The 16,939-nt window shown below is 34.1% G+C and overlaps 1 protein-coding gene across 5 annotated transcripts in view; it reads right to left on the bottom strand.

Annotated features, from left to right (window-relative positions):
- Positions 1-248: 248 nt before the first annotated feature.
- Positions 249-16,939, bottom strand: part of RALGAPA1 (Ral GTPase activating protein, alpha subunit 1 (catalytic)) — a 391,173-nt gene continuing 374,482 nt past the window's right edge. For 2 of the 5 annotated variants that reach the window (XM_006891558.1, XM_006891557.1), the window contains 3 exons: positions 11,518-11,642; positions 10,900-10,930; positions 249-1,581 (listed from right to left, as the gene is read on the bottom strand). In XM_006891558.1, coding sequence (XP_006891620.1) covers positions 10,923-10,930; positions 11,518-11,642 — 133 coding nt within the window. In that variant the 3' untranslated portion in view covers positions 249-1,581; positions 10,900-10,922. Of the gene's footprint in view, positions 1,582-7,568; positions 7,572-10,899; positions 10,931-11,517; positions 11,643-16,939 lie in introns of all 5 variants that reach the window. The other 3 variants (XM_006891555.1, XM_006891554.1, XM_006891556.1) reach the window with 2 other exon arrangements.

Genomic DNA, 16,939 nt, shown 5'->3' on the forward strand with positions numbered 1-16,939 from the left:
TTAAAATAACCACCAAGCTTGAGGATTAACTGAAGTTTCTCACGAGCCTTCATAAAAATGTTGAATTTCCTTTGTTATTAACAACTATGGTAGAAATAAATTAGTGGGTCTCATGGGAAGGGAATTAAAATTCATTTTTCAATGACTGACTAAAGTAAACTAGTATCATGCTTTACAGGCCTCCATTAATTATACAGCTCTGCTTAGTAAGTATGAAGAGATGAAATTGAGAAGAATCAATACCACTAGACAAGAAATGATAAGAATATTTTTATTGTATTATTAAATATCAGGTCTTTTTTTTCTCCACTGTTACAAATTTGTAGATACTACATGGATGATGATACATAATTTATATTTTATGGTTTGCCAGTATATTTACACATGCAGTTAGTACCGATTACATGCTACATTTCCTTAGGAGATGCTCATTCTAAACAAACTGTGAGCAAAATGTGAGCTTATCTAATGTAGGAAAATACTTCTGGAGAGTGGAATGTATACTGACTTGCACCTGCAAGTTCAGCATTAACAATTTTATATTTTAGTTAGATTCCCAGGTAATGTTCCCTTTTCTTTGTAACACATAATTTGAGCAACATATTTATATGAGAAAAATCTTTCTCTTCTCAACCCTTTTGGTACTTAAGCAAGTACATAAATATACCAAGATCCCATGGCCAATAATAAAGGGCCACATTTCAAAAAAGAAATGGCACTTCAAAGTGTATCACTTAGAAACTAAAACACTAGAAAATTGTTAGGATGCTAAACATAAAGTTCAACACAGTGATTTTTCTGATTATTGAATATATTCTGGCATCAGCTGTACAGTCAAGAAAGGAGACATTGTTTTGAGAAGAAAAAGTTAATGCTAAAATTAGTTGGAATTTGAGATGCTGAAAGATCATTTAAGTGTTTTAATTTCAAATCATAAATAATCTGTACACATCCTGTGTATTAACAGATATGCAACTTCTGCTTTAACTTTACAAATGCTTAAATTTAGAATTTTACATTTGTAAAAAAAAAAAAAGACATTTATTGAGCCATAAAGCTGCAAAGGTGCACGACAAAGAAAATAATGGTATTATCTGTCCAATTATATCTTGGCTCAAGATTAATCATGAAATTAAAACTATTTAGACATAATTTTCTAGGAAGATAAAAGGTACAGAATGAAATTCCACCCCCCCCCGCCAAAATATGACAGGTTGGAGTACAGAGGGGAAAAAACCCTCCAACTGAATAAACAACTCAAATCTAAAGTCTTAAGTCACAAATTATTTAAATCCAGTGTTTTCTAAATTAAATGTATAAGAAGGGACATGCATATTATGGAAGGTATGAAATCCTAATGAGGTTAACATTAAAACAATACTATGTTTCAGTAAGGTGACTACTGCTGATCACTGCAGGGCTGCTTGCCTCTTTAGGATTTATTAGCTGAGCCAGAGGATCGACGCAGTTTCATAGACATGCGGCTCTTGCTAGTTCGAGGGGACATTGGAGAGGCCAGGTCAGCTCCATCTACCTGCGTTGCTGTTGGAGCTTCACTGGGTAGAATCTCTGAGTAGACGCCTGTGGGAAATAGCCAGAGTATTAGTACCAATTATCCAGCTTCTAGCCTATAAAAAACCACCTTTCTGTTACTGATGTGTAGAGTACTGGACTCAACCCATAATGAGATCTTTTGAAATGGAAGCCCAAATTTTTGTTACAAAAGCCTACTACTTAAACAGTGATTTGATGGCTCACGTCATCATACTAGCAAGAAAGCAGCAATCATTTTCCTGAGCCAGGACCAACTAGAGAGCTCTTTGGAGAAAGCAATGGGAAACAAAAATCTATGGGCCAAAAAGATAGGGTTTTGAAACATGCAAGGAAGGGTTCAAAAAGCAGGTGAGAAAAATCAATTCCTATTTGTAGCGTTTAAGGTATAACTAAAACTGAGGTTATCACTGCTTAAGCTTGAAAATAATTGCACCCTCTAAAAAGTTGCTCAGCACTTAAGAACATTATACATGCTTTGAATTTAATTAAATTATATTTATGCTTTTAAAAAGGAGCAAAATAAATTCCTAGGGGTGAGAGTGGAGGTGGGGAAGACGGAAAGAGGGCAAGAATTCGCATCTGAAAGTCAGTTAAAAAGATTAACTGATCCCAGAAAATGTCTTGACTTAAATTTTCTCAGCTATATTATTCAGAAGACCTAGGATGGAAGAATGTAACCTGTAAACATAATAGATAAAATTACTGGAGATTAAAGGACATTACTTGTGTCATATAAAAAGCAGTTCTTTAAACATTATTTCTATAAATTATTATTCTCTAATATAAAACAGTAAGAAAAAACATGCAAATTTAGGTTCTCAAACATCTTCTGGATGAATGAATGAACAGAGATTACAATTACATAAAAAGTCTTTGAGAAAAAACAAAAGCAAGCCTGTAAATATATTAACAGAGTAACAATATAAAATTGTGTATATTTGAAAAGCATTTTGTCCAGATTTTCAAGGTTTTATGGACATGAAATTTCCTGTGTGTTAAAACAAAAACCACCATAGCTTGTTATCTTCTATAGCACTGCCATATAATGAAATATTATGTTCAAAATGAAGTGATGAACATTTATAAGAAAAAGAACTAAAAAAAAGTCATAGAAGCAGCATATCCTACACTAAGATGTGATAAGTAATTAAGAATGTATCTCAGTAGAACATTTAAAACCAGTTTTAGGGCCCAAAGTTATATTTGAGCACAAATACACATTGCCAAGAATAAACCATTTGATCACTCAAAATTCAGGTCAACTGCAATCTTTCTCAAAGTAGTTTCTCCAAGCCTCTCTAGTTTAATGAGGCTGGTCTTCAAAAACAAGGTGAAGGAATTATGTCTGTTCATTTTTATTGCTCCTGAAGACCTGAACTGGTTTAGCCCCAAACTAGAAAAGCTAAAGGAGAACATGAATCCATGGCCCTCATTAAGGAAGCACTGCAGGTGGATGGCAGAAGGAAGGTGAAGAGCAATAGCTCATGCTTTTCTAGTAATGCATACTATTTCCAACCAGCATGAGAGGCCTTCTCATGGCTGTTTACCTTGAGATGGCCAATGTTTTCTAGCGGAGGTTTTGGGAGGAAGAGAACTATCACTGCATTTCTTTCTTTGTTGTGAATGAAGAAATGAAGTATCGAGCAGGAGTGAGAAAACAAAAGAGAAAATAGATAACGGATCTGACACAGAGCAGAACTTTATAGGTGTTAATCAAGAAGCAGAGAAGAGAGTAATTAAGTTTTTCTTATGAAATATAATTGGGCATGCAATGTGTTAGGGTGACAATGTTTCACAATGAGTAATGTTTTGTATATTCAAAACGTATACTTACCGACTAACAGGTTTACAGGAAAAAAGAAAAGAAGAAAAGAAAAAAAAAGGTCTATGAGAGATTTTATAGCATCTAACTTTTAAAGTTTTCAATGCATTAGTGGGGTATTATCCTAATCACTCAGTCATAAAGTTTGTAGGGCTGCACTGTCTGATATGATATTCCTAATAGTCATATGTGGATTTTAAAAGAAATGAAAATGTTCAGTTCTTTGGTATACTCCTTGGTATTCCTATTTCAAGGGTTCAATAGTGGCAGACAGGTTGGTCGTGATTAATTTATTGGACAGAATAGATACAGAACATTGCCATCAAATGTAGGAAATTTTGTTAGATAACACTGCTTTATAGTATGTTAAATACAAAAAATGTGTTCTCAAAACAGCAATTCCTTCATGTTGCTCTCATTACCTTCATGTGGAAATCCTTGTTCAGTCAACTGAAAGTCAAATTTAGATCTTTTGTGTATTCAGCAATACACAAAATTTTGTGTATTCAGCAATTAGTACCTCCTCATGTTTGAGTGATTAGACTTTTTAGTGGTGGTTAGATCTCAACTCAAGATGTAAAAGATTTTGTAATATTTATATTTCATATCTGATTTTGCACAAGCATTGATTTGTACTTGAATGATAAAGAATGCCGAATTATCTAATTTCTTCTATAATCATCGTAAGGGATTACCATTAAAAAGCACCTATAAATACCTTTTGCCCACACTGCTAGGTGCTATAAAGACTTTTCTAATACTCATACAGACTGGCTAAATCTTGATAGTATAAAAAACTGATTCACATATTGTACTTCTTCCAATAAACTATTTTAAGTAATATGATAAATATGACTTTGAGATTATAATAGATTATTACTATGGTTCTGTTTGCTTGATAGGTATGATTAGCTTCAAAACTGCTTATATCTGCTGTTAGGGACCTCTCTAAAGTACTGAAGAGCAACAGTGTGTCTCCGGAGACTAAGGTGTGTCTGGTACAGGCCATGGTCTTTGCAATGACTTGTTATGCGTCAAAGAGCTGGACAATGACCAGGGAGGATAGAAGGAGAATTGATGCTTTTGAGCTTTAGTGCTAGAGAAGAGTGTTGAGGGTACCATGGACTGCTAAAAAAAGAGATTCATCCAGAAGAGGGTTAAACCGGGCTGCTCCTTGGAGGCAAGGATTCTGAAGCTTCATCTGACATACTTTGGTCAAAGCTTCATCTGACATACTTTGGTCATGTTGTAAGGAGAGACCTGTCTTTGGAGAAGGACATCATGCTTGGGAGGGTGGAGGGCAGGCACAGGAGGGGGAAGGCCCTCTGGGAGGTGGATTGATTTGGTGACTGGGGCAATCGGGATGAGTGTGTCAGAGACAGTGAGATTGGCACGGGACAGAGCAGAGTTTAGAGCTGTTGTACATAGGGTCGCTATGAGTCGCAAGCAACTCGACGGCACATAACAACAACAAATTATGAAATATACTTTAACACAGTTTTTTATAATATGGTGGCTTTCTTTGAAACAAATTTCAACTAATAATGAACTAAGATGCAATGTGATGTGATAGGAAAAGATTAGGCACCAGACCTAGGTTAAAAGCTAACCCTGCTCTTTTACTAGCAATTTGATCTTGGGCAAACCATTTTCTTATTTATACAGTAGAGATAACACTAGTTGTTTTATTTTGTTTGTTTTGAAGAGACTAATTTTTATTTACACAAGATCCTAGTGATAACAGGTACAAAAATTATAGCTTATAACAGCAACAGGATAAGTAAAATGTAGTAAACTTTGTTAAAATAAATGAAGATAAGAAAATAGTTTTTAAGAAAATGACCATTATAAAACAGAATCTTTCAAACTGGAGAACACAAAATACTTCTAAGTCTGATTTTGGGTAAATAAAAGAATTTAACCTCTCATGTTATTATATAAAATACAGTCTTAAATGAAAAGTTAAAAGTTGTCCAATTAACCTGCAAGTAGTTAACATTAGCATGGATATACCAGTGAATGTCATACTAGAAGTAATAATGTATAATATAAAATAAAATAGTACAGAGATACAACAAATGGTTTAAGATATTAAAGAAATATAATCATTGCAGACTTTGAACATATACATCTAAGTTTACTATGTTAATCTGCCTGTTTACAAACTAGAAAATGGGATATAGAGAAGTGTAATTAACTTGGGTTTATACAGATAATGGAAGAACCTGAATTTAGTTCAAGCTTTTATATTTATATTCCAAGGCTTTTATACTTCAATGAGCAGAAAATATCAAACCTTAAAATGAAAAGTTAACATTTTTCAGGTTAAATGTAACAGGATATTGTTGTGGTTATGTGCCGGTGAGTTGCTTGTGACTCACAGCAATCCTATGTACAACAGACCTGAAACCTGCTCTATCCTGTGCCGTCTTTACTGTCTATGACACACTTACCCTCATTACCTCATTGTATCAATCCATCGCATCTAGGGTCTCTTTCTCCATCCACTGGGCAATTATTTCTCTGTCTTTTTGTCAATTTCAAAACGGGATTAGAAATATCTGGACTAAATGAATAATGGTGATAGTTAGGAATTATGATGTCAGAGTCAGACAGATTAAGGATGGAATACTGGATTTACCAACTAACAGGTGACTCTGAGTAAGCTTTATTTTTTACTCCTCATAAAACTGACATGGAAATTAAATTCTATATACTACTTAGCAATGTATCTGGCTCCTAGTAATAGTAAATGGCCAATTACTATTTTACTATTTAACAACAAAAATTTCTCAACTTAATAAATGTTGGATATGTAAAGAATGTTCTAATAATTATTGTTATTAAAGAATAATGAACTTGATTTGAGACTGATATTGTCAAAGAGCTTACTGGTGGCATAGTTTACACTGTGTTGTATTACTAACTAAAAGACTGACAATGCTTGCCTCTTGGTCAATAATACATATGTCAAATTTCCAAATTCAAGTATCAGAAACAATCTAATTGCTGTTTATAATTTCAGACTAATTTAAGGTTTAAAAAATATGAGTAAGAATTTGTTCTTAAGAGCACACTTAGTGAAAGCCTAGTGGCAAAGAGTTGTACACTAACCCAAAGCCACGCGGCTCAAATCCACTAGCTGCTGCGTAGGAGAAAGATGGGCAGTCTCCTCCTATGCATTTTACAGATTCTAGAGACCTGTTGGAAGGTCAGCTATGAGTTTGTTCTTATTTGATGGCATATAACAACAACTTGTCAAAGAAAATGGATTTTCTATTGGCACAAATAGCATTTAAGATATTTTACCCTTCTTTTGAGAGGCGAAGGATTTTCTTTCAGATTATCTTAAAGCTCAGTATAAAAAACAACACAAATATGTATACCCATGTTTATTGTGGCTTTGTTCGCAAGAGCAAAGAGCTGGAAACAACACAAGTGCCCATCAACAAACAAATGGGTAGAGGAGCTCTAGTATAGTCACACTATGCAGCACTGAAAAACAAGGAACTTATGAAATATTAGGCAAAGTGGATGACCCTAGAGGACATTATGCTGAGTGAAATATCTCAGTCACAAAAGGACAAATGTTGCATAGGGCCACTGCTGTAAAACAGGACTGATATCGAGGTTGAGGGAAGACAGAGAAGGAGGGGAGGAATGATGTATATTGCATTGAGACAGATGAAGGAGCGAACTGTTTAAGAGAGATATATGATAGGGTATTATTGTCATGACAGCAGTCCAGAATGAAGGCTGAAGGGGGATGGCACAACAATGAAAGAGATTTTCTTTTACTTCTCAAGGAGAAGAGTGAATTTTGGGGGAGAGGGGGTGGGCAGGGAGAAAAGTACAACAATGAATGACTGGAAACCCTAAGTCTCTGTAAACGTTCATTAAAATTAATTTAAAAAAATTTAACTGAAAAAAACATGGCTTAGATCATGAGCACCTTACTTTTTAAACTGAAATCATTGCTCTTTTAGCACTTTAGAGAGATTCTTGGAAGCATATTTCCCCCAGTGCAATACTTTTTTTTTTTCATTTCCTGATTGCTACTTTCAAAGGTGTTGATTTCAGCCAAGTGAAATAAAATGGTTAACAACCTCAAAAAAAAAAAAACCAAAACCAAAACCAAACAAAAAACACTAAGATAAACACACATAACAACCCACCACCACTGAGTAGATACCAACTCACAGAGATCTTGTAGGAAAGAGTGGAACTGTCTCAGTGGATTTCTAAAATTGTAAATTTTACTGGAAACAGAATGCCTCATCATTTTCCTGTTGCACATCTAATGGGTTAAAACCACTAACCTTCTGGTTAAAGCTTAATTCTTCATCTACTATGCATCAGGGCTCTCTTGGACAGAGAAGACAAGCTTAAACTATCTTCTAAACAAGGAAAATGAGCTAAAAATATTACTACTCTAGGTGTTTATTACCATTCAAGGTTATCACTGGCATAAAAATGATATTTAAATTGTATTAATAATTATTATAATATTTCTCTAAATAAGAACCTGTACATTTTTAATTTGAATGAAAAATTTACAAGTAATATTAAATTTCAATCATTTATACACATTTTATTTTGTTACATTAATTAAAATTAATGGAAATACCATCAAAACTTAACTGTATACTGTATTTTCCTTCATCTAACATATTAATATTTGCTCCTCTCCCTGAAGCGCCTGCTGCAGAGTGTTAAGGACTGCAGCCTACAATATGGATTGAGGCTCAATGTCAAGAAGACAAAGATTCTCACCACTGGACCAATTGGCAGCATCAGGATGGATGGTGAAGAGATTGAGATTGTACACAGCTTTAGTTTGCTTGGCTCCATAGTCAACAGTCTTGGCACCAGCAGCCAGGAAATTAAAAGGCGCATTGCCATGGGAAAGTCTGCTGTTAGGGACCTCTCCAAAGTGCTGAAGAGCAATGGTGTCTCTTTGGAGACTATGGTGTGTCTGATACAGGCCATGGTCTTTGCAATCACTTGCTATGCATCAGAGAGTTGGACAATGACTAGGGATGATAGAAGAGAGTTGATGCCTTTGATCTGTGGTGCTGGAGAAGAGTGTTGAATATACCATGGACTACTAGGAGAACAAACAGGTTTGTCCTGGAGAGGGTCAGGCCAGGCTGCTCTTTGGAGGCAAGGATACTGAAGCTTCATCTAACATACTCTGGACATGGTGCAAGGAGGGATCAGCCTTTGGAGAGGGATATCATGCTTGGGAGGATAAGAGGGACAACGCAGGAGAAGACCCTCAATGAGATGGACTGATTTAGTGACTAGGGTAATGGGGGTAGGTGTGTCAGAGACAGTAAGACTGACACAGGATAGAGCAAGGTTTAGGGCTGCTGTACATAAGGTGAGTCACAGACGACTTGACAGCACATAAGAACAACAACCACCACCACAACAACAACAACAACATAGTCTAGCCAAGAAGAACATTTGCATTTTAGAGTTTAGAGCCAGAAGTATTTTTTAAAAGTATTTTCCCCCAGAACTACTTTTAAGTGTAAAAAGAAACAAAACCATCTTCACTGTAAAACCTTTGATATATTCCACATACATGTCTGACAAAGATAAAGGGATCTTTTTTCCTGTAAATTATTTTTTTAAATAAAGAACAGGGAAAAAAATCTAATAATGTTTTAATATAGTTAAGGAAGATCAACAAAGTGTGACATCACTGTATCACCCTTAATGACCCTGGAGATAAAATTTCTCATAAGTATTAGTCTACTACCATAGATAGAGTCCACTTTGAGAAAACACAGTTATGAAATTTATGGATAAAAAAATGATACATCAAAATGTTATTTACATCTATTTAGAAAGTATGGAAATAGTACTGGTATTTAAGAATCTGTTTCAAATAATTACATAGTTATTAGTATCATTTTATATACAAAGTATATGGCACAAGGTATCTAAAATGGAGTGCAACTATAAATTCATTGTAGTTAATAAATTTTAACATATTAAAAAATAAAATTGAACACAAAATGTAGTAATTATGTCATTTTTCCAAACCAGAAGTCAGGTCTTTATCATTACGACATAGCTTATTGCTTCCCCCCCTTATTATTATCATTAATTTTAATGAAAATTTACAGAGATTTTGGATTTCCATTCATTTATTGTTGCACTTTTCCCCCTACTTGTTTCTGTTTTTAAAATTTCCTATCTTCTTTCTTTTACTTTCATTTAAAACTTGAAAGGGAACTCCATTTAAAGTACTGAGATGACTGAAAGAAAATAATACAACAATCATTCTTACACCGTATTTCTGGTACTGTAGGAAAAGTAAATATTTCATTTCTGTATCTGATGTTTACTAAAGATAGATTTTTAAAAACTATGTGAAAAAAATTCAAAAGAGAATGTTTATGATTAATTTCCTATTTCTGTCACTAATAATCATGATGTTTTCTTTTAGACAATTTACAGAACAAACAAATTAGTAAGGTATTTTTTAATAAAAATGAAGGTTGGCGTGATTTCTTTACTTAATGCCTCAGAAAGTGAAAATATCACTTAGTTTCCCCGATTATATATCTGGCTAAGTATATACTTTATGGAAAACATTAAGAAGAGTATAAAGGGGTTTAGTTGGTAAACAACTGCAGTATGAACATTGACAGTTCATATAAACTTAAGGGGAAAATTAGGTTCCAATGTTGTTTTTTTAAAATTTTTAATTGATATTTGAGTGAAAGTTTTTACAAAGCAAACTGAGTTTTCACACTTTCCCCCCCAAAAGTCCCATCAATACCCTCAATGTAATCACTTTCCCCTACTTCCTCTCTGTAATTTTCTTGTTTTTCAAGGTCCAATTTAATAATGACGGGAATGGAAGTTTTAATTTCATAGAGTGAAACCATTATTGAGAATGACAAAAAAAATTTTTTTTTTCAAATACGCTGGGTCAGAAAAGGAATACTATGCCTTTAAACTTATTTAACAGAAAAGAACATTTATTTAAAATAATTAGAAGGTTTAGTATGGAGTTTATCATGATGACCTTCCAGTATATGCTCTTTTCCCATGTCTCCTGAGCACCATTATAATAGTTAGATCTGATTAGGTGCTTAGCACAGTGTAAAACACACAACAGAATAACCATTTGTTGAACTAAGACATCTAAAAATAATGCAACACATTACAAAATACAAAGACACACCACTTGAATAGAACTACTTCTTCATGCTGAGAAACCAAAAAAGGTCAATACAACAAAGTGTAACTAATTTCAATCAAGGGTTCTATTATTAGTCATTTTTTTAAAAAAATCTCAGAACCAGTGTTAGTGTTTCATGCAGACCTGGGTTAGTAAGTACAACTCTGGAAGAAATTTAGTGATAATTTCTGAAATATTTAGTATGAATCAGAGCAATGTTAAGTCTGCTTATCGTTTAAGTAACAAGCTGAGTGCTTTGCTTATTTTTAGAAAAGGAAATGGAGGAAGAACAGAGGGTGTTTTGGTTGACACTTTGTCTTACCTTCAGATAAACAGAACTGATATTTAATGATCTAAAGAGGGAAAATAAAATAAATGAAACAATCATAAGGAGTGCAAGTTATTACAGTATAGGAAGGCCACAAGTTATTTATTTTGTAAATGATTTCTTCAAAATTAGTTAATTGTAAAAATGCAGTACCCTCTTGGAATCTTTAAAACATAAAGTGCCTGTAAACTTATTTTACAGTTATTTTAACTTTATTTTTAGGATTATAGATGACAAGGTAATATTACTGCTCACTGAATATGACCCTCTAAAGTTCAGAGGGTACATTCTCAACTTGTGTTCTTTCATAGAACTTCAGTAATAATCTCATTAGACACAGAAGTCACTGTCCATAAATATCTCAGATAAAATGTGGTGCATGTACTTTCATGAAGACTGTTTAGTTTAAAGGAAATGCATTTAAGTAAAAAAGCACAAATCAAATTTACAGGCCAAACTCAAATACTAAGCAGAGATGACTAACCTTTCATTTTCAATAATGGGTTTTTTTTAAATAAAGTTTTCTATTATTTTAAGAGTTTCTAGAACAAAAGGGTATTGCATTTCAAATTCCAATAACTACAAGTAACTAATACTTGCTTTTAACCTTACCAGCATCAGATGGTAAATGATGGTAGGGAGCTGGAGAAAAAACTTGTGCTGCAAAATCTTCAAATGTGGTAGGTTCTAAATGGTGCTGAACAATTGTTTGCAGGTATCGAGCTCTTTCTTCATAGCTGATTTTCTTTAGTTAAGGAAGGACTTAAATGCAGCTTACATTGAAAAACAATATATTTTGTCAACAAATACTAATAATAGTGCAAAGCCATTATCTCTTCAGAAACAATAATTGCTACTGCATAACATTAATAGTACAGGTTTTTTTAGAGTGAAAATAACTGACAGCTTTACACTCAAGTTTTTTCTTCAGTATACCACTTTAATTGGTAGCTTATTATTTAAAAATATTATTAAAAAATAATATTATTAAAAATTAATATTACTAACAAATTGTTCACAGAAGGATTCACTTGAAAAAAGATTCAACTATTATCAGTTTAGCTTAAGTTCATCTTGTTCATCAATTCTGATCTGCATTTACCCTCAAACCTACTAAAAAATATTATAATACTTAAGATACTGTATCCAAATTATATATTTTTATTTATAAAGATTTATTGTGAAAAATTCCTGCATATCTTCTTTTTCAAAAACCTAGCATTTTCTCAACAATTGTTCTCATTTTGAATGGAAGACTACTGTTGCTGTAATCCTCGAATAACTCCATGTGGTTAAGATAAATAGGTAGCTGAATCTGTATGTCAGGAAAAATACCCAGTAAATTATAACACTGAAACAAGCAGGAATATTTGCAAAGAGTCCACAGGACTCCTAAATGCTGCCTAACAAAGCATCTACAGGGCACTGACACTGACAGAAAAATACTGTACTTCTCTTTCACCACATTTTCTTCCCTGATATTATTGACAAGCAACCAGTACCTTGAAGTGTTGTTGCTTTTGAACAACCCACTCCAGGCTTCCTGTTTCAGCAGGCCTGATTGTGCTGTTAGCACAGAGAGGGTGAGAAAGAGAGAGAATATTTCTGTTGTTCAAGAAAGCAACTATGGAAATGGCTGTCAAAATGTAGAGCAGCAGGCAGCAACATACAATTATCAGGAAAAACTCACATGCTGACTTCATGTCGTATAGTTCCTGAACTGAGAAATCAGTTAACCTTGCTTCCACAACTTCTAAAAGTTACCCCGCTGAACTCAGTGTGCTATATAGATAGGCTTTACATAAGACATTTAAATAAGTAGGGAGGACAATTAAAATTTGCCTATTAATTTATCTTTTTGAATGAAATTTTTTTTTAGAATGGATGTTGTTATTTTCACTTCCAAATTCCCCTTTTTTTTTTAAAAAAAAAAAAAAGAGTTCAATTTTTGTAGCTCTACAATTTCAGAAACTATAGACCAACTTTACAGGCCACTATTGATCATTTTAGGGAAAAATGTGGAAAATTTAATGGGTCATATCTTGGTCAGTTATATTTACAAAATATCAATAAAACAAGAACTCATATACAAGTTAAAGCTATATTTTTAGAAGACTTATTATGCAGTTATATAAGATGAATCTGTGATTCCTCTTACAGTACTCTCTTTTTGTATTATATGTTATTTTATACATCTAATATTGAGATAACTGAACTTCTAAAGAATTTCACTCCTGAAATGGGAGCAATAGGACAAGTTCCACAAAATGATCAACAGTAAGGATTTTTATGGAAGGCGAATATATACTTAGCTTTAACCTAGCAAAGTAATACAGAACACTTTTAAAGAGGGTATATGACTATCAATGGAAGAGGATGAAACTGATGGTTCAATCTAAATAATACCACATATCTCACAACTTGTTGGAAAGTACTTTTTTCATTGGGGGAGATTCACAGCTGCCGAATTTTCTGCAGTTAATAGAGTCCTTTGATTCACAGCAGTGCCCCTTGTACAAAAAATACTGGCCTTTGTGTATTACCAGAAACTAATTTTCTATTTGGCTGAAAAGGGAAAAATGGGGTTATTGCTTCTCCCTCCTACAGAGCTTTTCATTATGCCTGATGCACTCAACTTCTAAGCTCTTCTGAGAAAAAAAATAACTGAAGAGGCAAGAGGTAGAAAAATGAGCTTGTTAGCACATTAGAAGTGAAGTATCTTGGTGGGCCCTAGAAATTCCCAGTGGTGTGTTAACTTATCACTCTATGCATGCTGGCACTGATAGTCTCCCAATTGATCACTCTCTTTTCGCACCAAAGGTGCTGCCAGGAAGCAAAGGCTGAAGGCCCACAGGAGAACAGTCTGCTATCAAAACAAGCTGTTTTTAAAAGTCTGCTTGAATGGGTAAAATGCTTCATGAAAAGTAGGGTGGAGACACCTACCTGCTTTTAAAATGCTCTACTTTCAGAGGGTCTATAAATGAAATATTTTACCTTATCTTATTATAGTTAGAGTTTACACAAAAATTAGGTAGAAAGAAATGTTAATATTTCTAAAGCAGATAGGATGTTTCAATGGAGTAAAGTTTATCAAAGCAAGAACATGAATATTTAAACAGTATACATTTTGGAGAGTAATTCTGTTTTTCTATACAAAAGACTAGGTTTAAAACAAAACCTCAGAAAATGCAAAATCATAGCTTATAAAATAAAAATTATGCAAATGAGATTACTTACTATTTTACATAAAAATGAATGATTTTGTAGAAGAATTTAGAATAAACCCTCAATAGTAGAAACAATGCTTCTAAACTAATGTTAAACCAATCAAAGTGAAGGAAACTGTTAACAGTAGAATATAAATGAAAAAGGCAGTGCTTATCATAGTATGTTTGAAAGCTTATTCGAAATTTCCTTTCTGTCAGTATTATCTTGAGATATCATTGTTAGTTTAGCAAAAAATTAAAGTAACTCATCCTCTAAAAGTTGTATCGTCCAAGCAAATTCCGTTTACATATATAAATACATATACCAACAACAGCAGCACAATCTACTGTACTTACATGTGTTGTGTGGTTTTTTTTTTTTTAAACATACATTAAAAAGATATTGAGTTCTGGTATAAAAACCAATGTATATGAAATTTGTAAGTAAATCAGTAAATAAAATAAAAAGTTAATGAACTGTAAGTACTTAAAACACAGCCCTGAGTCCACAAACAAGGTGCTTTTTGTGACTGAGATAATGATAAAGTTCCAAACAGTGTTGCTAGCATCTGCAATTGTAGCCATAATCCAAAGCGGTTAATTCCTATATCTCCTTATAATAGGTTAGGCTCTTATTCCTTAAAAGGCAGCTCTCTAGGGAAGAGTTATTAGTACCAACAATTTGAGTGCCATACACAAACTTGATGGCTAACAACAACAGGGCAACTCAAGCTGTATTCCTACTGTGAGTGCATGTTGCCACTGGCAGTGAAATTAACTGAAATGTGCAAATGATAACGTAGGAAATTAACAACTATAAAAATTCAGAAAAAAAATTTGAAGTACAGGTCTAAACTGAATTAAGAAGATTTTTGTTTTAAAAGAATCCAAGAAAACCCAAAACTTACAAAAATCTATTTTTATTTGATAAGAGAGACTTTTACCTGGTAGGAATCTTTTAATACAAAACCAGCCAATCAAAAGAAATAACTCACAGGTGCTACAATCATGGCAATATAATTATCCACTAATCCTCCTTCTTTTTGCTTTCCACAAAAGCAGAAAAGGGAAAAAAAGAATATTACTAGTATAAAATAATAAAGAGAAATATGCATTTTCCATAACTTAAAGAGTTTATACCTTTAGTACCTTTATTATTCTTTACTTTTAAATTTGCACATGAAATTATAGTACACAGTCAAGAAAGTGAAAATTGACTATCAGCCTCATCCTATTAAGAGATACAATCTTGTCCAACTGCATCCATATGTTAAGTGGGGTTACTCTGCTACTATTTATAAAGATTATGAAGATAAAGCATATAAATACAGGTTAACCTAAGAGTTACTCAACATCTATCCTGATCTCCGGCTCAAGTCTTTGCAAATAGCTTTAACTAGGAGGACAATTTTCAATGTCAATGTCATTTTAAAAATTGTATGTATCTATATTCATGTGTAAGAATTCTTTAAATAACTCTTATCTGTAGTAGGTATCGAGGGACTTTTGATGTGAGGAAACTAATTTTCCTCAGAGGAAAAAAAAAGATATCCTAAGAAGTGAACTAAGAATAAGTATTTACATTTTTTCCATATAGAATAGTTGTTGTTGTTGTTGTTGTTATGTGCCATTGAGTCACCTGCAACTCATAGTGACCTATGTACAACAGCCCTAAACCCTGCTCTATCTCTTGTCAATCTTATTGTCTCCGACTCGCCTAACTCATTATCCCAGTGACTCAATCAATCCATTTCATCGAGGGTTTTCCTCTCCTGTGCTGTCCTTCCACCATCCCAAGCCTGATGTCCCTCTCCAAGGCCTGATCCCACCTTGCAACATGTCCAAAGTATGTCAGATGAAGCTTCAGAATCCTTGCCTCCAAGGAGCTGCCTGGCCTTCACCCTATCCAGGATGAACTTGTTTGTTCTCCTAGCAGTTTACGATATATTCAATACTCTTCTCCAGCACCAAAGTTCAAAGGCATCAACTCTCCTTCTATCATCTCTAGTCACTGTCCAGCTCCCTGGTGCATAGCAAGTCATTGCAAAGACCATGGCCTGGATCAGGCGCACCTTAGTCCCCCGACTGACATTGTTGCTCTTCAGTATGTTGGAGAGGTCTCTGACAGCAGCCTTTCCCAATGCAATTCAAATTTTCATTTCCTGGCTGCTGGTACCATGAGTTTTGACTGTAGAGCCAAGCAAACGGAAGCTGCCAACAATCTCAATCTCTTAATCATACATAATGATACTGCCAATTTGCCCAGTGGTGAGAATCTTTGTTTTTTTGATGTTGAGTGAATACTGAAGGGTGCAATCCTTGACCCTTTGCAGGAAGCACTTCAGGTCCTCCTCAGTTTCAGCAAGCAGGGCTGTGTCCTCTGCATAATGCAGATTGTTGATGAGTCTACCTCCAATCTTGATGCCACATTTCTCCTCAAAGAGCCCAGTCTCCCAGATAATCTGTTCTGCATACAGATTGTAAAGATATGGAGATAGGACATATCCTTGACACACATTCTTTATTCCTCATATATTTTAAGAGCATACCTTTTCAACCTGTATGCAGAACAGATTATCCGGGAGGCTGGGCTCTATGAGGAGGAATGTGGTGGGGTCAAGACTGATGGAAGATCTATCAACAATCTGTGATATGCAGATGACACAACCCTGCTTGTTGAAAGTGAGGAGGACCTGAAGCTCTTGCTGCAAAGGGTCAAGGACTGCAGCCTCCAGTATGGATTGAGGCTCAATGTCAAGAAGACAAAGATTCTCACCACTGGACCAATTGGCAGCATCAGGATGGATGGTGAAGAGATTGAGATTGTA

Source organism: Elephantulus edwardii, unplaced genomic scaffold (assembly GCF_000299155.1).
Source record: "Elephantulus edwardii isolate Elephantulus edwardi_28Jun2011 unplaced genomic scaffold, EleEdw1.0 scaffold00100, whole genome shotgun sequence".
Classification (NCBI taxonomy): Eukaryota; Metazoa; Chordata; class Mammalia; order Macroscelidea; family Macroscelididae; genus Elephantulus; species Elephantulus edwardii.